Below are 21,418 nucleotides of genomic sequence, written 5' to 3'. Positions count from 1 at the left end.
TATTGACACGCAAATGTGTCGGCCTAGGTCTCCCAGTATTCCACAACATGCATAGACGATTTCGGTTTCTAGATGTCATTCGAGGCACCACCAAGACATCACCGATACCTCGCATGAGACTTGGTAAAACACGCCAAAATATTGGTGGGAATTGTTTCACTTCAACCCAAACTGGGCAAGCCTGGCGCAACATATCTTGGTACTCTGCCATAGGCTTCCACGGAACCACATGAACCAACTGCCCATCCAAAAAAAGTGGCACCTGCTCCAAGACTGCCCTACGGGCTTCCGAAGTGCGAAAAAGTATTTCATAAAAGCCTCTCGGACCATCGTAAATCTCCTCAAGTGCCTCAGGCGACACCAAGCGGCCCAGCCATGCTCTAAGACGAGGCAACAATGGAATACGCCTTGTAAAGAAAAAGATAGCAGCACGATCATGAAAATCTGCTAGCTGTTGTAGCAACAAAGGAGTCTCCATGCATACATCAGCCACACCACTATTATCCACTGCAGCCATTTGCACGCTATTTGCCTTCACATATTCTTGCAGAAGCTCACCAGTGATCTGCAGCAAACGTGCAAACTCCGGAGAAGGTGCCTGAGAACTTTCCTCTGCATTCTTTCCAACATTCACCGGAGTATAGCTTACATCAACATCAAGCCTTTGACGTTTTTGTTGCTCTGAGGCATCTGAAGCATAACCCACATCCTTCTCGATCATCTCCTCAATAAGATCCATGTTAAGGCTATTGGCAGCCATGTCGCCAACAGCAGCAGCCGGATCATCCAAATCCATGTACAAAAGCAAAGAAAACTCGTTCTCTCAAACCCAAATTCAGCACCTGCTACAGTGCTGGCTGGAAACTCTTCTGTACCTGCAGTACCTGCTGAAACCCTACTGTACCTGCAGTACTGGCTGGAAACTCTTCTGTACCACCTGCTGAAACCCTACTGTACCTGCAAGTCACCTGCTAGAAACCCTACTGTACCTACAGTACCGGCAGCTGGAAACTCTTCTGTACCTGCAGTACTTGCGGAAACTATTGTACCTCGAGGAACCCCTACTGTACTGCAGCACCTGCTGGAAACCCTACTGAACCTGCAGTACTTGCTAGAAACCCTAGTGTACCTGCTGTATTTACAGTAATACCTCTTGTTGCAAGCAGCTCCACTGATAACGAAAGGCGGTATGTTGTCTTCTCTGCAAGGATGTCGATCACACAAAGGGCAAGTGTATCTCTGCTGAACGGCCTGTTGATGGCGACTATCTGCTGGGGGTGACGACTGCGTTGGAGCTACGATGGAGTGAAGGCCTTCGCCAACAACAGTCCAATCGGGGGTAGGATAGATGACGATCTCCTCACCATCACCTGCCGCACACTCACGGACATATCAAAGGGACTTCCTGCTGCCTCTCTCTCTCTCTCTCTCTCTCTCTCTCTCTCCATGCAGCCACTCTCCCTCTCTCTCTCTCTCTCTCTCTCTCCACGCTGTGCTCTTTTCTCTCTTCACATTGCTCCCCTCTCGTTGCTCTCTCTCCACGCTGCTCCCCTTATTGCTTTCTCTCTACGTTGCTCTCTCTCTCTCTCTCTCTCTCTCTCTCTCTCTCTCTTTCGTGAAATGGTGTTTTATATTATATGTAAAAATGGACATCAGCCACATGGCTCACACAGAACCTATGGCCCCAAAAAAACCCCCACAAAAGATCCTCTAAAGGATCATGACCATGCAAACCTGTACACTAATAAGAAAGCCTCCTAGCCAAATAAGCATCCCAGATAAAAGCATCAAAGATGAGCCAGCCGAGCCACCGTAGACCATAACGAAATAACATTTGCATCCAGTAGCTGAGCTGAGAGAAGAGAAGAAAACTGCCAAAGCAGCAAACCGCGGATACGTAGAATGTGCCCATGTATTCCAGACAAGGAATCAAAGATAAACCCATTCCGTGTAGTCCAAATATGCCAAAGTCCTGTCCATCTAAGGAAATGGAATATCACAAGGTGACTGTCCGAAGTAATGACTTGAGGACAAATCCCAAATATCCACTGATGAGCCGAAACAGTAGATCTCTCTACTGCCTCCCAAACGCGAAGAGACAAAAGACCAAATCTGACGGGCCACTGGACAACTCATGAACAGATGCATAACTGTTTCAGTGCATGTCGTGCAGAAGAAGCAAGAGACCAATGTAATTTTACGACGGCTGAGTTGATCCCGTGTAGGTAACCCTCCCACCAACATCCTCCAAATGAAAACGTTACCTTGGTAAGGGAGTTTAGATTGCCAATCACGCATAAGAGTTTTCTACCACCATGATTTAGACTTGTGCAATACCCACACCTTATTGGCCTTGGCTGAAACCCAATCTTTCTCTGATACGAGCTTAGAGCTTATGATAGACCTGGCTAGCTGAAAGTGATATCAAGTCACTAGATTTACATAGTGCCCAATCTAGCCAAGGCTGATCTGCAGATGGCCGAGGCAATGGAGTAAAAGGCTCAACTGCATGCATGATGTCAACCCATAGTGGCTGAAATGTCCGAGGAACCTTAAAGTGCTGCCGAATATGACGAAAAGAATATGGCCTGTCACGACCAGGTATCACAGCATCTCGGATTCTAACCAAGCCTAACCTGACCATGCGGTTGAGTCGTATGCGTGAAGCATCTCTGTCTGGCCAAACAATGACACGTGACTCCACAAATGTTTCGAACTGCAAAGAGTTCAAAAGTAGTCTTTCATGACCAGGATCCCACTGAGCCAACAGTAGAACTTCATGCCAAGAAAGGAGAATATGCGATAAAATGTGAGATGAGCGAATACGGACAGGATGAGCCGCATTCACAATGTCCCACCATGAAGCCTGCACACGTGTCCGTCCATGTGACAATCCCTCCAACTCAATCAAGTCACGAGCCATGAATACCCAAGGTTGCTCCTGCAAACACATATCCTGAAAAAGCGCCCACCTACGCGCCACCCTCTCTCTCTCTCTCTCTCTCTCTCTCTCTCTCTCTCTCTCTCTCTCTCTCTCTCTCCAGGCCCCTCCTCCCTGCTCGCGCTACGCGTTGGTGGTCTCTCTTTTTGCCCTGCTCGTGATGTAGCATGCCTCTCCGCCCTGGCACCTGCGCGTGCCCTCTGCCCGCCTGTCGCACCCATCTGCGCGCAGCGTGCCGGCTTGCCATGTTTCCTGTTCTGCGCGTGCCCTCTGCCCGCCTGTCGCACCCATCTGCGCGCAGCGTGCCGGCTTGCCATGTGTCCTGTTCTGCCCGTGCCCTCTGCCCGCCTGTCGCACCCATCTGCGCGCAGCGTGCCGGCTTGCCATGTGTCCTGTTCTGTGCGTAGGCAGTCCGCCCCCCTTTTCCCACCCACCCTTCCTTGCTCAGGCCCCCAAGGCAGCAACTAGGGGGAAACATGTCTCAATCTCGGGAGGGAGAACAGGATGGTGAAACCATCTTTCACACCCCCACGAAGGCACCAATGCCTACCGTAGAAGACTGAGGGAAGGGATCATGTCCCCTGGCTCACAAAGGCTTGCAAAGATGGCCCGACGAGATGAGGCCCTTTATGAGGAGATACAGCTGCACATAAGGACATAGATGAGCACCATGGAACAGGAGCTTGAAAAGGAATGGACTGAGCAGATGCATGCCCAAAAGAAAGTGATATACGAAACGCTGAAGGAAGAGATATAGGCCCAAATGAAGGGAGAAATGCAAGCCCAAGTACGGGTTGAGATGGAATTAGCCCAAGCTTTGATGTACGTGAAAATGAAAAAAGAGATGCAGAAATGGAAGGATGACGTGCTCCGGGAGATTGGCACAACGGTTGCGTCGTACGAAGGCACCTTGAAGACATGTATGGCTGACCGTGAAAAAGACATCATAGAAATGCAAAACACTTTGGAATCATGTAAGGTAAAAGTGGCTGCGGGTGAGAAGGAAATGCATTCATGGGCTGAAATTGCCACGCCACAAAGAAACAAATTGAGGAAGTAAGCCCATGGATTGAAGTAGTATAAGAAGCATAAGGATACACCAGTCAATAAAGTAGAGGTGATGAATGCTAGATTGGAAGAGGAAGCCAAGAGACGGGCACGTGCCTTACATGTACGCGTAGTTGGTTGGGAAGATAAGGGGAATCCCCAAGAGGATGCAAAAGCTCTTGCAACAAAAATTGGAGCCACTGATGTACCCATTGCTGGAGCATGGTGAGTAGGCGGAGATGAAACCAGGGTGAAGATATTGATCATTAGGTTTGGTGACTTGGAGAAGAAGAAGGCATTCCTCTCCAAAAGGATGGCCCTTAAGGGGGAAAATATTTATTTGGATGAGGACCTTACACCGGCACAGATAGCACACCGGAAGGAACACATGCTGCGTATGCTTGAGACAAGGAAAGAGGAGAAACGGGCGGTATACAGAGATGGTCGAGTCGTCATTATGGAGAGGCGGCCTGCCTGACGGTGCGTGGCCTATGAGACCTTGCGATTCACGGTGTGGAACTGCAATGGTGCCCTTAGAACAGATGCAGGATACTTTGAGGATACTCTCAGACACAGTGATATTGCTATGTATATGAAGACCCATCAGTGATATTACTTCCTGATGTGCGGGGTTATAGATGGGAATTAGTGTTCCGCCCTCAGCCACGCATAGTGGGAGGTACCAGAGGATTTGGAGGAGTGGCAGTACTTTTCAGGGAGGAGCTTCGTGACAAAATACATGTGGTACATAGATATGCAGATGCGAGGTACATGTGGGTCCGAGTATGCAGAGAAGGGCTCCGTGAGCTATATGTGGCGGTATGCTACTTTCCCCCAGCCAACTCCAGGTTTGCACCATAAAGAGAGTCGCCCTATACGCCACTTTATGATATTATGATGATATCATGAGGTTTGCCAGCATGGGAGACATATTACTATTGGGAGACTTTGATGCACGTACAGGCACAGAGCAGACAGAGCTGTATGATACTCATGAGGCTATGTACTGGGAGATCATGGCAGAGGATGTAGGGTTGCAGAGATCAGGACAGGATGAGGGGGAGATTACAGATTATGGCAGGCATTTTCTCACACTCGGGAGTGCACATGGGTTGGTCATATACAATGGCCTATCGAGATGGCAGGGATCAAATGCTCTCACATGTTGGAATTCTAAAGGGGGACCGAGCACAGTGGACTACTTGATGGGATCTCCTTCATTGATACGTGACGTGCGGGATTTCACGATTTCTAGTTGGCCCATTGGCATAGCAGACGATCATGCATACCTGAGTTTCACACTAGTAGGTAGATCCCCGAGAGATGGGCCAGCCACTCATCTACCTAGGTACCCGAGATATCAGTTTACATGTGAGACAATTGGGGTTTACCGAGATGCAGTATCTGATGGCTTGTTTGCTTTAGACCCACATAGCCCTCTGGATGAGATTATGAGAGGATTGGCAAGTGTACTACATGCATCCGCCTCATATGTGTTTCCTTGCACTATGATCGCTCCCCCACCCCCCCCCCACCCCCAGCAGCACTGCCTCACAGATTAGTTGGTATGATGATGAGTGTTGCAAGACACGGGCATAGCTACAGCATGAGATTGCCATTGGGACTCACACACATAGACATGCCAGGATGATCTTTCGGCGCCTTGTGCGGAGGAAGAAACAAGCCTACCTGGCTTAGTGAGGAGGAGATCTACCAACTCTTCCTGGGGAAGGACAACAAGAGGGCATGGAAGATGTTTTAGGAGAGACAGCTTGGTACTCCGATTACTACACCTGAGGCATGGCATGCTTATGCTAGAGAGTTGTATGATGCACAAGGACAGCCCCCCACCCCCCCTCGACTAGGAGCTAGACCGGCTAGCAGCACCTTTTTTTTACTATGCAGATGGTGCTAGATGCGGTAGATAGGTTACAGAATGGAAAGGCATAGGATCATGATGGGCTAGTTGGAGAGCACTTCTCATATGCGTGTGGTACTCTGGCTCCGCTAATTGTACATGTGTTTAATCGTGCCATTTGTGAGGGCTTCCCGGCAAGCTGGATAGAGCATACCATTGTACCACTCTTTAAGAGTGGGGACCCTATGGTACCAGGCAACTATAGGACGATCATGATTGGTCATTACTTGGCCAAACTATATGGCTCTATGAGCTGAGCCGCTGGGCAAAGAGGCATGGTCACTGAGCACAGGGACTGGCCGGCTTCAGGAGAGATTTACTACCTTGGATCACATACTTACACTTCAGGCACTTATTGAAGAGGGCAGGGCACAGAAGAGAAGGATATATTGTTGCTTTGTGGACTTACACAAAGCCTTCGATACCGTACCACGTGCTAGGCTTATGTACAGATTGCAGGACATTGGGGTACCTGAGGATATGTAGTGGGGCATATATGCTTTGTATGAGTCTGTGACAGGAAGAGTCCGAGCTCTAGGCAGACTATATGATATCTGATATGGTGACCATCATGATAGGGGTGAAGTAGGGATGCCCGCTATCACCCACCCTCTTTGGGCTGTACATGGATGTGGTCTCCGATTATGTAGATAGATTGGGAGGCCCAGGGGCATGCCTGGCAGGGGTGTTGATACCCATTTTGTTATATGCAGATGATATTGTTCTAATCTCAAACTCTCTGGAGGGATTACAGAGACATTTGGATGCATTACAGGCATTCTATGCAGATAGAGATATGATAGTGAACCTTGGGAAAACCAAGGTTATGGTGTTTAACACCGCACAGGCATGGGTAACGAGATCAAAGTATCAATTCACTTTCTGAGGGGAGCCGATTGAGTACGTCAGGTCATATGTCTATTTGGGAGTTACTTTCACAGGACCGCATTTCTCATTGAAGGAGGCAGCAGCACAGCTGGATTAGCTTGAGGGCATGCAGCCTTGTGGGTACTTGAGAGGCAGTGTGCACACATCCAGTTTCAGGAACCGCTCACCAAATTGTGGCTACTTGGTATACTTTTCACACCGACCCTCCTGTACGGAGCTACAATTTGGGGGGCCAGCATACATCACAAATCTCAGAGAGGGACGGATGAGGGATGGAGGCATATGGAGAGACCACTAATGATATGATTGTCCGCATGATTTGGAGAAAATCATCGGTACGACATGAGATTGTTCGGGCTGAGTTGGATGTCACACCAGTAGTGACCGAGGCCCTATTCCAGGTAGATCTGGACCTCATCACACAAGCTGCGGATTGAGACAGGGTGATATGTGCATCAGATCTCTGATGACTGCATTTGTGAGCTATGCTACCCATTTGCCGATGTACGGTCTATTATGAGATCCAAGGGAGATATCACTGCCTCTTCCAAGAGGGTTTTGGGCCTTACGCAGGGTCATGGAGTTTGAGGATCAGAGATGCCTGGTATTGTTCCTACTTGAGCTCAAGAGACACAGAGAGGCACTCTCGGCAGTCAGGAGACCGAGCCATGATGTACCTAGACAGAGGATCTTGACAGATTTCTTCAGCACCAGCACTAGCAGCCCAGCCCACACACCTCCTGCTACCTCCTCCATCGGGCCATTAAGATACCAGCCACGCTCCCAGAGAATCACCATTGATAGAGCAGTCGTCTTATGTCGTGCTCATCGGCCACGCCCACCAGGATCCCGACCACGGCATCCTCAACATCGCCAGATCAGAGCCATTATTACTCGGCATCAGAGGCGCCTACCTCGCTTCGACGACCTCTCCATTCTAGGCAGCCCCAAGGTGGAGATATTTGATCTGAGGAGAGGGCAACACTTCAATTGATCAGCATACATGGATCTACTTGATATACATTTTTCAGTATTTTCTACTCGGTATCATCTCGGAGTCTTACTTACAGTTCTTATAACTGTAAGGTAGTCATTTTATTGTACTTTTCAGTTTCATTTGGTTGTTCTCTTTGATGAGACACCAACTTCAGGTGTACTCTTAGTTTTGGTCTCATAGGCCATTATGGCCTCTTAGAGACGTTAATATATCATTTCATTTCATTTTCTCTCTCCACGCCCCACATGATGGTGTGGGGCCTAGGAGACCATAGATGCATTGAGGATGGGAGTATGGAATTGCAATGGAACTCTTATGGTCAGACACATGAGGCTTCACAGAGACTTACACAGATAGGGATATTATCTTCTACACAGAAATGCATCAAAGTCCTGAGAAAGGGCTACCCAAAGTGGAGGGTTATACATGGGAATCAGCTTTCAGAGGACGAACACGCACCATTGGGGGGGGGGGGTGCGTGGCTCGGGAGGAGTGGCATGCTTGTTTCGCCCTCATGTGAGAGGCATGCTCACAATGGTTAGACACGATGAGGAGGCTCATTATATGTGGATGCGATTAGCCAGGCCCGGCTTGAGAGTGATGCATATTGCAGTATGCTACTTCCCACCAGAGAAATCAGAATATGCATGCAGGTTGACAAAGAAAGGGGAGACCCCCTATGCGCCATTATTTGCAGACATTGCAGAGTTCTCCCAGCAAGGAGAGGTCCTCCTATTAGGGGACTATAATGCACTGAGAAAAGGGGAAGAAGTGCAGACATATAACTTCCAGGGAGATGCCATTATGTTGTCAGAAATTGACTTGGCTGAGATGGGCCTCTAGAGGGCCAAGCAAGATATGGGGAATGCAACATCATATGGTAGACACTTCTTGGAAATGGGGGCTATGCAAGAGCTAGTTATATATAATGGGTTGTCCAAATGGCCGCAGTCGAACAACCTTACATCTTTTCCGCATGGGGGAGGCACTAGTACAGTGGATTACCTCATGGGATCTCCTGCTCTTATACCACACATCTCAGACTTCACCATCCCTTCTCCCCCCATACTAGCTGACCACGCAGTACTTTCTTTCATGATCTCATGCCCCACCTTACCGCCCACACCCACACCCCTTGTCACCACCTTAACCCCGATTCATTTCCATCATGATCTTGACCACATCTATGAGGACCACCTCTCCCGCCACATTTCAGCTCTCGATTTATCCCTCTCGATCTCCACCATCACATCCCAACTTTCCTCCATCATCCATGACTCCGTCCACGCCAGCTTCCCCTACACCACATGCTCCACAACAAGTTTGCCACACTGGGATCCCAACCCTAGAATGGATGGTATGATGAAGAGTGCAAAACCACCAAGCTTCGCCTCTTAGGCGAGAGGGAACATGGGCTGATTTCAGCACATAAGATGCAACGCATCTTCCGTACATTCACTCGCCGAAAGAAACGGGCATTTCTCGCCAGACGAGAACATGAGTTATACCAGCTCTTTTTGAGCAAGAACAACTCAGAAGCTTGGCGCATTCTGAAAGAAAAAAGAGCACCTACACCTATCACAGATCCTAGCTTTTGGGAAGCCTATGCACGACAGATGTTTGATGTGCCAAACCAGCCTATACCACAAATGTCACACATCCCTAGGCCTACATCATCTCATCTCTTTGATTCCCCCAATGTCACTAGGGCTCTTAAAAAGCTGCATAATGGGAGAGCAAAAGATCATGAGGATCTACGCGTGGAACATTTTGCCCATGGGCACCACGTATTGGCTCCCATTCTTGCCGGTCTTTTTAACAGAGCACTCTGTGAAGGCTTCCCACCCTATTGGACTACCAACACGATTGTCCCCATCCACAACGCAGGAGATCCCACGGACCGAGATAACTACAGGACTATCATGATTGGTAACACAATGGCCAAAATCTATGAGACAGTAGTAGAGGACATGATGAGCTCTATGGTAGAGAGGATGGGAAATTGAGCATTAGGCCAGGCAGGCTTCAAGAGAAACTTCTCCACGTTGGACTATATCTTTACTTTACGGGCTATCATAGAGGAGGCAAGGTCCTCAAAGAGACATGTGTATTGCTGCTTTGTGGATTTCCGCAAAGCCTTTGACTCCGTCCCTCGATCTCGTCTGATAGGGTGCTTACAAGAGCTCTAGTTCTCACATGAGATGATAGATGATATGGGGTGTGATGGCACTATATGAGGCAGTACTCAGCTGAGTACGTGCACCCGGTGGGACCTCGGGAGATATATGTAGCACTATTGGGGTTAAGCAAGGCTGCCTTCTCTCACCTACACTCTTTGGCCTATACATTGATGAGATAGTTGCCACTGACTGACTTGCGAGGGGGCACGCCTCGCTAGCCCGTATGGAGAGACAGTGTTTCTAGGCACATTTCCAAGAACCCCGCACTAAGTGCTGGCTCTTTGATACTCTAGTATGACCAGCAGCTCTGTATGGTGTAGCCCTTTGGGGGCCAGGCCTAGGGAAGGATCACTGGAGGAGCATAGAGAGGCTATAGGTGATGATGTTGTCACGCATGATCAAGAATAACCCATCTGTACCACATGACATTCTACATGCAGAGTTTGGGGTGGTCCCACTGGTTATAGATGCCCTTTTTCAGACTGTCACTTATATTCAGCATGTATACACGCTTGACAAAGATCGCCTCCCACAGCTAGCACTAGAGTCCTCTGTGCAATTATACGGCGAGAGGGAGAGAGTGCGAGTGAGACGAGCTGGATTGCCCTCCTCCTTAGTGACACGGCCACCACCATTACCGACACATGCATGGTACTCTGAGGTAGTTGAGTGGTTTCATGCACATGGCGTACAGATGGACCGTCTCCCCCCGTTTCAGTATATCTTGGATTCCCCATACCTTGATCTCTCACGTCAAGAGATCAACCGGATTATCCAGTTAGATCTACTCGGGCTACACATACACCAGACATGGGTGTCTCCGTCAGAGACTGGTAAGAAGTGTGAGTTCTACAGAGATCACTTCTTGAGACTCTCCGAGGATGGATTCTTTGAGATCTCGGGATACATACAGATACACCGCTAGCTTAGGGTATCCTCCCACCGCCTCAGAGTAGAGACTGGCAGAGCTAAGGATATCCCACATGAGGAGAGGACATGCACAGTATGCATCACATGAGCAGTAGAGGATGAGGCCCATTATATGCTCAGTTGCTCGGCTTACTATGAGATACAGGGGAGATTCCACTGCCTTTTCTGAGAGGGATTCAGCCCACTCACATGCGTGATACAGTTTGAGGATCAGAGGTGCTTGGGCATGTACTTGATGGAGCTCAGACGACACATGGATGTAGTGTTGAGACAGCATGCTGAGAGACAACCCCGGCTCCGACAGGACACCTCACAGAGAGCCTTCACAGATTTCTTTGTGGTACATACATCCACATCAAAATCCACTGCCCACAACAGTTCCTCTACTACGACATCAGAGCCCACCACCCGTACCCATGCTCCAGCTCCACGCCCTAGAGGAGTTCTTAGTGCGAGAGCTCGATCCATTCTGCGAGCTAGACGTCCGCGACCCAGAGCATCAGGACCCTCCACCACACAGAGACAGATTCGTGAGGTTCTCCGCCGACATGTCATGATCCCATCATAGAGGCTTGACATTCACTCCACCATTAGATTGAGGCGGGTATCGTCATTAGCTGATCACAGAATATCTCACTCTACACAGGATCATCTGCTGATCATATGTACTGTCAGATGTTTTCATTTTACTTTTTCTTTCAGTTTTCCATGGCTCAGTATATCCATGGTACCATTGTATTACTTTTGGTCTCATAGGCCCTTGGGGTCTTCCATAGACGTTAATATAACTTTCTTTCTTTCTTTCTTTCTCTCTCTCCATGCAGCTGCCCCTAGCACCCTCCAAAGTGCCAACATCACTCTATAAGATTCTGTCCACCCATGGTGGCGGGCAATTTTGGATGCTCTCCTTTTTTCTGAAGAAACTTCTAAGAACTAAAGAGGTCCTCAAAGGAATGGAAATTTCAGATTTGTGTGATTTTAACCCAGTGGCTTGATAAGCTTGCTTATCTGTTTGTTCTCTTCTCGACATCTTAACTTTGAACATAGATGCAGTATGGGCTTGTAGGCCTAACCTATGCATAACATGCTCTACCCAGTTTGCAGGGTTTGAAATGGCATGAAGTGCTCTTGATGCAGGATGATCCATAGTCAAGGCGGATTTCTGGGTTTAGAGGTCTTTTTTTTGGGGGGGGGGGGGGGGGGGGTAGGCATGAATGATGAGAGAGCTAGTAGGTTATAAAATTATTGAGCAGTTAGTAGTTCTGATGGAGGACATTGACACTGCTGCTCTCAAGGTGTTAGTAGTGGATGTTAGATATGAACGTCTACCCTCACTCTATTTTGTAATGGGTTTAGTTAGCTCATGCTTTGTAAGGCCTCCATTATGAGGAGTCACCAGCAATTAGACACATAAGCTTGGTTTAAACACCTTTACTGATCCGATGGTATTGGTACGTGTGGCAATTGCCAGATAGGATGCAAGCAGGTGTGGACCATTAGCCAGAAAATGGGACACAACACGGTAAGCAGAGTCAACTCTTGGACACCGTGTCTTGACATTGTGGGGCCCAAGATGAGCCCGGATGATTGTGGGAGGTGGGGTTATTGTGTAGCAATTTTAATAGTTCTTTATGGGTGGAGTCTACATGGCACTGACTATGACCATGGGCCTACGTGCTCTAGTCATGGTTTCCGTGCATCTTTAGGTCTATAAGGCCCATCTCTACACAGTTCATCAATCACGACTGTGTTTATCCCTTACGTTACAGCCACATGCACGCGCGTAGCAGTTCTAACAGCTATCTAAGCTCCCTTTGCACAAGTGCATGGTGTGGAATGCAACCATCCTTGTATCTTAGCCTAGTGCAAAATACTGTTGTTCTCTCCAGCATTGTCTTCTATTGTGCTTGAGCTGTGTTGCATGTTGTGAGTGTTTTTGGTTTACCCCACCATTGGATCAGCCAGTAGATGCATCATTGGTATTGCTTGGTGAGGCGGTGCAGGTATTGGAATCTGGATAAGTATCTTTTGCCTTTTGACGTGGTAGACACTGACTCTTTTTGTGAGATGGGCACACCAGTAATTCAAGCAGTTGCAGAGGAATCATGTATGCTAGAGGATGAAATTGGAATGCTGTTTCAGACCTCGAAGGGGGTCAGCACCAACAACTGTAGCAGCGGGTCATATGGAATGTCTATTGAGATGGAGGGTGTGGAAGGGAAAAAATTGGGTACCTCTACCAAGGGTTCTCACTTGGAGGGTGAGGCCAAGGTCATTGACCTTGATTCACTTGTAGAGGGGCATGTGGGCCAGGATTATTCTATTGCTATCAATCCTTCAGATGCTTTATTGGGCTGGTGGCCGCTTCTGGGCTCTTCAGGACAGGTCGCTAGGCCAACACATGTCTTTCTTCCTTCAACGTGATCTTATCCTGGAGAATGTGTTGTGTCAAAATTGGTGGATCAGCAGTATGCAAAAATGCCACATTTTGACAATGGCATTGTGATTAAGGAAGTTATGCTCCTTGATCATAATTAAACTTTAGAGGAGTCATCTGTATCATAACAAGGTGAAGTCTTGGAAGACTTCTCTTGATTTCTTGTAGATATGTATAACATAATTCATTCAAAAAGAAAAAAGGTTTTGATTTTGACATACATCCATCTCCTCCTGAGTACAGAATATTACTCTCCTTAAAAGCAAGAAAGTTGTCCTTCCTTCTCTCAAGATCATGCCCCTGGATTCTATCTCTTAGATGGAAGAGCAGCCTGCAAAGAGGGCAGCTGGCTGCTGTTAGAAAGGTGTGCAATGTCTAGGACCCTTTGGATGTACAGTTCGGATCTGTTCAGCTGCAGGGCCAGAAGCTTTCTTTTCTGTTGAGTGATGGGATGGGCAATGATGGTGCGTGATCTGGCAGTCTGTTATTTAGCGATGCTGTCAGTCTTCTTGATGGTGCAACCTCTTCTTCTGGAGGAGATTGGTGTTCAACCAGTGCCACCAACCCACCAGCTGCCTTGTCCTCGTCAGTTTCTTGTTATCATAGCTAGATTTCATACTGGATGGTTTCTCTGTTCGAGTCTCAGAAACGAACGTGTTCGTCTCTGACCCCGGCTCGAAAAACAAAAAAAATTCATACTGGATGAGGAACATGTGTGAACAAGATCCTTATGTAGGTACTCGACCTGGAGCAAAGAGCTTGTAGACTCCACATCAGAATCCTTGAACCCCTCACGAGCCTCATGTGGAGCCCCCGTAGTATCGCATTCCATACATACTTCTTCTGCACTGGAAGTAGGCAATGGATCACCAAGCAAGCCCCCAAACGGTGCTTCCAAACCATCCGCTTCGTCCATACCCCAAGCCTTCTTCCAAAGGCATCAAACCATGGGACATGTGCTCCTCAATCCCAAGTAAAATCACTCTTGAGCCCTGTTCAGAATGCGAGATGTTGCCTGCTTCCAAGGGCTCCAAACCAGCTCTTGTAGGTTTGAAGTGTCTGCCAAGTTGATAGATTGCCAGCTTCATTTTGACAATGGGTGTGCTTTGGATGAAGCTATGATTCTTGCCATCTGCAATCTTCCAAGAAATGAATTGCTTTATGGTTTCTTCCTGAAGGGTTGTAAGAAGAGAAGTCCTACAAAAATGGAAGGTTTAATGTGACTGCGTGTTTTCTTGATGCACTCATGGCAATGGTAGCCTTTTACCTTAAGTTGTAACTTCTCTATTTCCTATGGTATATTATGATATTTTTCCTCTCAAAAAGTTTTGATATTGACATGTTTATACTAAAATGCAGTGGCACCGCAGCACACTTTTATGATTCAGGGAAGCTCAAAGGAGCAGTATATGGAGGTTTTGAATGCAATCAAGGCCACTCTAAAGATGGAATACCGTGTGGACATGCATAAGGTAGGCCCTTGGCTTTGAACCCTGGGGCAACCCTTTCATTATCCATCTCAAGCAGTAAAATATAAGTGTGAATCAGTACATTGGTCTCTTTGGCAGCTCAAACATGATGCAGTACATGAGCTGGTTGCCAGTCAAGGTGCGTTGTGGGCAGACGCAACAATCATTTCAGTTGGAAAGACTCCCATGGTCATCTTAAGGGCGGAGGATTCCAAACATTTGTCAGCCCTAAAAGCCTGTCTGATGATGAAGCTGGAGAATGATATCCTTTTCACTGCAGCTGTTGTATTAGTTTTTCTTATAGTGTACTTTCTGGGCTTTAGCTAGTAACATCAGAAATAACATGCTGTGGCAAGTGTTTTTTTACGATTTCACTGTGTTGTTGTATGATGTTGTAGCAGAAGCCTTTCAAGCAGGGGTTTTGCCGTTTTTTGAATAACTGGGATCTGTGACTTTAAGCCCTTTTTACGTTCCATAAAGGAGCAAGGAGAAGGTCTAATGGAGAGACTACGATAGAGTCCTCTATTTGTTTGCTGGAGGCTAGAGGTCTAATCAAATAATCACAAGAGTTAGTCAAATGTAAACAATGCACGTTTTTCATATGACAGGTTACATGTCGTGCATCATGGGAATCTCCCATAGGCGAGTGTGTGTAATAGGGACTAGGGCACTGAGGCAGGCGCTGAAGTGGTCAGTGTAAAACAGGAAAGCCAAGGGAGAGGACCGAGGTATTCATTTAATACTAAACACTTGGCCTTAGGGCTCAGCCCCAAAACGCCAGTTTCAGATCCCCCTAAGGAAGTTCGAATCTGCCAATCATGCACCCTCCTCCTAACAAGCTGCTGACCCTTGAAAAGCATCCTCGTGTACGAGCAAGCACTGGCAGAACTGCCTCTTGTTGAGAACATTCCCAAAAAAACTCCTAGCTGCATGTGAATCTCTGCTTACGGATGAGCAACCTTGGCTTTGCAAACCCCACAAATGACTGCCGAAGAAGAAAGCAAAAGGAAACACAAGACTCCTCAGAACTGTTGCATCAACCTTGTCTCCACGAATACCTCTTGGAACTTGTAAGTGTTGGAAACATGGATCTTGTTGATTCCAGGGGGGCTCAAACAGGGCCTCCATGGTTACGTGGAGAGATAAGAGAGAGGGGGAGAGAGAGAGGGGGAGAGAGTGGGACTGTAGAGGAGAGAGACAGTGCTGCACGAACTCAATGATAGCTCGATTAGATTGATGTATTGAAGTACACCAAGTACATGCTTTTGTAGGCTTGAAGGCCTTATCTTTTGACCCACACAATCACACACACACAGAGATAAGTTGCCATGTGGCACACTTATCTTATCCACATATAAGATAAGTTGCCATGTGGCACACTTATCCACATATAAGAGTGGATTCACACACCAAAGTACCAAATGTATATGGGATAAATCCCAATATCCCACATGGCACTCTCACACAAAGACTAGTTCCTAGTACACACTAGAACACACTCTTTGACTATGATTTCTCCAACATCCCCCCTCAGAGCAAAGAGTGTGAGACCCAATACGCAAGGAGTAAACCGATCCCCCCTCCACCGCAATACTGCAAAGAGCCAGTCCAACTGACCAACACCTCCCATGTGTCAGTGACTACTCAGTCAGCTTGCGACCGGCAAGGGCTGATCATAACCCGTCACCCCCCGTACTCTTGAACTGGGTGTCAATACATCATATCAAAGTAAAAAAACATTACACATTTTTGGGGGACAACCCAGGGCAAAGGACCCTTATTGACCATCACACAACACATTTTATTTCATTCTTGCATAATGCAAGGGCAGAGCACCCACCTCAAATACATAAAAAACATAAACATATAGGAAAGAGATAAACCCCCCAAGTTGGGAGATGCTCCCAAATAGCTGCTGCACAAAATAGTGCACATCCTTGCATCTTTGGAGAGAAGCATATGGCAAGAATGCCCCAAAGAAGATAGTGTCGGTGAAGTCCATGGGACCAGCTACTCAGGGCGTTTAGCCCATGACTCTCAAAACTGCAGATCTGGGGTCTTTAATTTGTTGATTTTGGCCACAAAATGAAAAAGCCCTAAATTTTCTTGACTGCAGAGGCTTAATTTAATGTTAATGGCTCAATTTTACAAAAACCCCAAATATTATGGATGCAGGAGGGCTTAATTAGGCAATTTTTGCCCTGATTTTGAAAACCCCCAAATTTGATACTGAACTGAATGTTGATGTAGACCTTTGTAGAAGATTGTTGATAATGTCACTGGTCTCGGTCACGGGCTGCAAATGGTGACACAAGGAGTTCGATTCTCGCTTTGGTTGCGAGAGGCCGCGAGTTCGATTGTGGAACCTGTGACGGGGCCTTTGAGTAAGGCTCGATCATCCTTATATTAAGGCTTTCATAAGCCTTAAACAAGGCTTAATATCCCAGGTGGTGCACTGGCGGGCAGGCAAGCCTGTGAGCGGTGAGGAAAGAAAGGAAGCGGTGGTTGGAAGGTGAGGGTTAAGCAGCGTCGATGGTGATGAGCGTGGAGAAGGAGAGACTCTGGCGGACTTAGGCGTAGGGCACGGTGGGCTGCCTGGCCTGAGCTGTTGTCGAGCAGTTGCACAGGGAGAGGTGGCTCCTGGACGGCGTGTTGGCAGCACTCAGCTGAGCATGGTGAATCACGATGGAGGTGCAGGCAGCCAGGTCTTCTATCAGCACATCAGGCTCTGATACCATGTTGGAAACATGGATCTTGTTGATTCTAGGGGGGCTCGAACAGGGCCTCCATGGTTACGTGGAGAGATAAGAGAGAGAGAGAGAGTGCGACTGTAGAGGAGAGAGACGGTGCTGCACGAACTCAATGATAGCTCGATTAGATTGATGTATTGTACACCGAGTACATGCTTTTGTAGGCTTGAAGGCCTTATCTTTTGACCCACACAATCACACACACACACACAGAGATAAGTTGCCATGTGGCACCTTTATCTTATCCACATATAAGAGTGGATTCACACACCAAAGTACCAAATGTATATGGGATAAATCCCAATATGCCACATGGCACTCTCACACAAAGACTAGTTCCTAGTACACACTAGAACACACTCTTTGACTATGATTTCTCCAACAGTAAGCTTAGACCAACGTTTGGGTGCCAATACTTGGTCTTCCCTATGGACACCTGCAACATACTCGAAATGGTACACCCTGTGATACACTAGAGAAAACACTCTGTCCTTTGTCCAATCAGCTGCTGATAAATCTGGCTCTGCTGAATCCTCATCCACTAACATGGACTCCTGTGGTGCTGAAGACACATCCATTGACATGTCCTTTTGTGGTGCCATCTAGTAAGTGTTGAAGAAATTAAAGACTCTCCGACCAACTCCTCTCTGCACGCACCATGTCACAAATACCTCTTCCCTGGAGAAGGTTTTCAATAGATCACGTGCCCTGCATGTGTGTTCTCTCAAAATAGTTATGCCCCGCAAAAGGTCTCCAATAGGTGCTTTCTGTCCAGGCTCACGCAAACTCATAGGCTCATCCGTTCGCTCACATGAGCTCAGAGGCCCTTCCATCCTGCTCATGTGAACTCATGGGCATGTCCGTTCTGCCCGCGTGAACTCATTGGCATGATGTCAACTGCCTTGCGGTGAATTGGAACACCTTTGTATGAGTGTGCCATAATTCATGGGGATAGGAGCATTCTTGGAATTCCACTCATTTCTCATCTCTAGGCCTGACAAGCAATCAAAAAAAGAGCTGTGAGTGCATTGATCTATGTCCGTAGTCAACAGTCCGTTGTTCAGACAACAAAACCTTTAGAGCAACGAATGGTAGGTCTCCTTCCACAATTTCAAGACATCATGTTGAGGGACCCAAACTCCCACCCATTCATCCTGAGGATCATCGGATTGAATTAGTCCAAGTGTAGAGCCTCCAAGTAAGTTCCCCTATCACCTGTCCAAGGCATTGGAGGGAGAGTTAGAACAATAGTTGTCCGTGTTACTCTGGGCTAGATTTATCCAGCCATCGTCCTTGCGCCCATATTAGTTGTCCATAAGAAAGATAAGACCGCAAGTTTATGTGGACTACATGGTGTGGACTACATGGCACTTAATAAGCTTACGATAAAAATAAGTTCCCAATGTCCAGGATTGAGTACATTCTGGAGCATCTCAATGGTGCAAAGTATTTTTCCAAGATAGATCTCAAGAGTGGCTACCATCAAGTGCGGATCTTTTAGGCTAACATCCCAAAGACGGGTCACGGCTCGCATTCGGACTCACCAATGCACTAGCGACGTTCAATAAGATGATGTCTCGGGTGTTCATGGAGCTCATTGAAAAATGCGTATTCATCTTTTTGAATGATGATCCTTATTTTTCTTGCCACTGGAGAGCATGTGCACGATGTGGAGAAAGTCTTGCGATGTTTAAGGAACAATGAGCTTTGCATCAATAAGAAGAAGAGCGCTAATTAGAAATTCATTACCTAGGATATGTTATTAGTGCTTCCGGTTGCCTTGACTTTGAAAAGGTGCAAGCCATACTGGATTGGGACATTCCCAAGACTACTGAAGAAATCAGGTCATTTGTCGATCTTTGCCATGCAATTGCTCAGTGGCAAGAGCAGATGCTATGAGCTGTTGTAAATTATGGATGCAATTCCAAGAAAGAGAACTGCTAGAGCCTCCTATTGCATCCGTGCCGAGGTGGTTGCCTCCAAAAAGTGACTGTCAAGGGTGCTCCTATCCCGGATAAAACTTGGCTGGGTGCCATGGATATGGTCGAGGAGGTGAGACTGGAGCTGAAGACTAAGGGCCTTGGTGAGGATTTTATAAGTAGTACCAAGGAGGGTTATGGGGTGCCATTGTAGCATCTCACATTTGTAACCCTTCTTCTTGGGGATCAGATGGACGAGGGCCTCTGCAAGTCTCTCAGGACGAGCACCTGTCCTGCATGACCTCGTTAAAAGCCGCTTGTAGACGGCCATTTTCATTGCATAGACAGCCATTTCTGTTTCATGCAACTATGCCACTTATACTACAGAATGGGTTACAGCAGCATATGTAAGTATGTATGCATATTTTATGTGTCCCTGTGTTTGTGTGTGTGCGTGTGCGCGCGCTCTTGTGAGAGCTCTTTGATAGGACAAGGACAAGGGTATTAAGTGTATAGACAGGTAGGGATGCACTAGTGCAGCTGTTGAGAGTCTTGAACAAGCCGGAAATCTGCAGTAAAAATAGCATCTTCAAAGCCTGCTGAAACAGCAAAGTTCTTGCAGACTTGGAGAGGAGATCAATGGAGTTGCTAGGTTCTTTGCTTGTTGTTAGACATGATTGATTTGCGTAGTTTTCAGCCTTTCCAGGTTGTACTTTCATATTTTCATATCAATAGCAAATTTCTGTGGGTTGGGTTTGTCGGGACTAGTATCTATCTCCATGGTGTCATTGTCAAAGGTAAAATTATTTTTTCGCAGTCCACCCATAGCTTGTATTTAAAATTACGACCCTTGTTTTGCACGGGGAGAAACCTTAACAGTATGTTACAGCTCCATTTTCATATCACTGCTGCCTACCCAGAAATCTTGAAGGCTGCGCTCTGTTTTTCAAATGTGTTCAAGGAAGAGTTAATGCATAAGAAGTGCTTATTAAAGGAGACGAATCATGCAATGCTGTGTGAGAGAGAGGAGGAGATGGATGACTTCAACACTTCAATATTGCATGAGTGTGAGCTGCAGATGTCCACAGATAGACATTTCTCTACTTTTCTTGCTGGAGCAACTAGCAGCCAGCCTACGTGAAAACCTTGAACACAAAGGTTCATTTAAAAGATGGACCTGTGTATATAACAGTCAACTTGTGCTGTGGCAATGATAATGCATAAGTGATTCTGTTAGGCAAAATGTGAACCTTACATTCAGATTTTTGCAGGTATTTGTAACTTTCATTTCACAAGATTTTTTTTTTTTGAAATTAGTTGCGTAGAAAATTCTAGTTGAAGTAGCTACTTAACTGAAGCTTCATGTAAATTATATACGTAAGTAAACAAGTGAGAAAATAGACATGGAATGCTCATATATGACATCCCAGCATGATGTAACTTCAGTGCCGTCATTGAACATCACAAGCTGAGCATCCATTTCCTGTACATTGCTCATACCGGAAGCAGGAATGTGTAAACCGGAACGACTTCAAGAATGGAACCATAGGTTTCCCATTGGCTAGGGGAGACTGCCCAATGCATGGGTAGTGCTAGAGACTCAATTGTCAATTTGTGTTTGTTCTTGCATCTAAGCTTGAAGTTTGTTTGCATGCTGAAGTGCTTTGTACACTTCTAAATAAGAAGGTTGTGCAATTCAAAGTTAGAATGTCCGTTCTTGTGCAAAATTAGTTTTTTGTAAGTTTTTATTGATCTTTGACAGTGGATATAATATTGTCAGTACCCAACGTGTGGAAAGGAGGGAAGTAGGATCTACGACGTCTTGCTCATGCATTGCAATCTTTCTCCGTGATTGGAATTTGTCCCACTCCTAAAACTAGAAGACTCTGAGAATTGGATGCATATTCTGGCAACTGTGGACATTTTTCCAAAGAAAACTGGA

At 46.8% G+C, this 21,418-nt stretch overlaps 1 protein-coding gene across 1 annotated transcript in view; it reads left to right on the top strand.

Annotated features, from left to right (window-relative positions):
• The window catches only part of LOC147620166 (uncharacterized), a 75,267-nt gene extending 54,135 nt beyond the window's left edge, over positions 1 to 21,132 (top strand). Inside the window, exons 13-15 of the mRNA XM_086772361.1 lie at positions 14,698 to 14,810; positions 14,907 to 15,070; positions 20,365 to 21,132. Coding sequence (XP_086628487.1) covers positions 14,698 to 14,810; positions 14,907 to 15,070; positions 20,365 to 20,617 — 530 coding nt within the window. The 3' untranslated portion in view covers positions 20,618 to 21,132. The remainder of the gene's footprint in view (positions 1 to 14,697; positions 14,811 to 14,906; positions 15,071 to 20,364) is intronic.
• Positions 21,133 to 21,418: the final 286 nt, after the last annotated feature.

This window comes from Cibotium barometz, chromosome 32 (assembly GCF_041138505.1).
Source record: "Cibotium barometz isolate CiBa-2024 chromosome 32, ASM4113850v1, whole genome shotgun sequence".
NCBI lineage: Eukaryota > Viridiplantae > Streptophyta > Polypodiopsida > Cyatheales > Cibotiaceae > Cibotium > Cibotium barometz.
The sequence above is the reverse complement of the archived record's forward strand: the minus strand, read 5'-3'. Positions and strand labels throughout refer to the sequence as shown.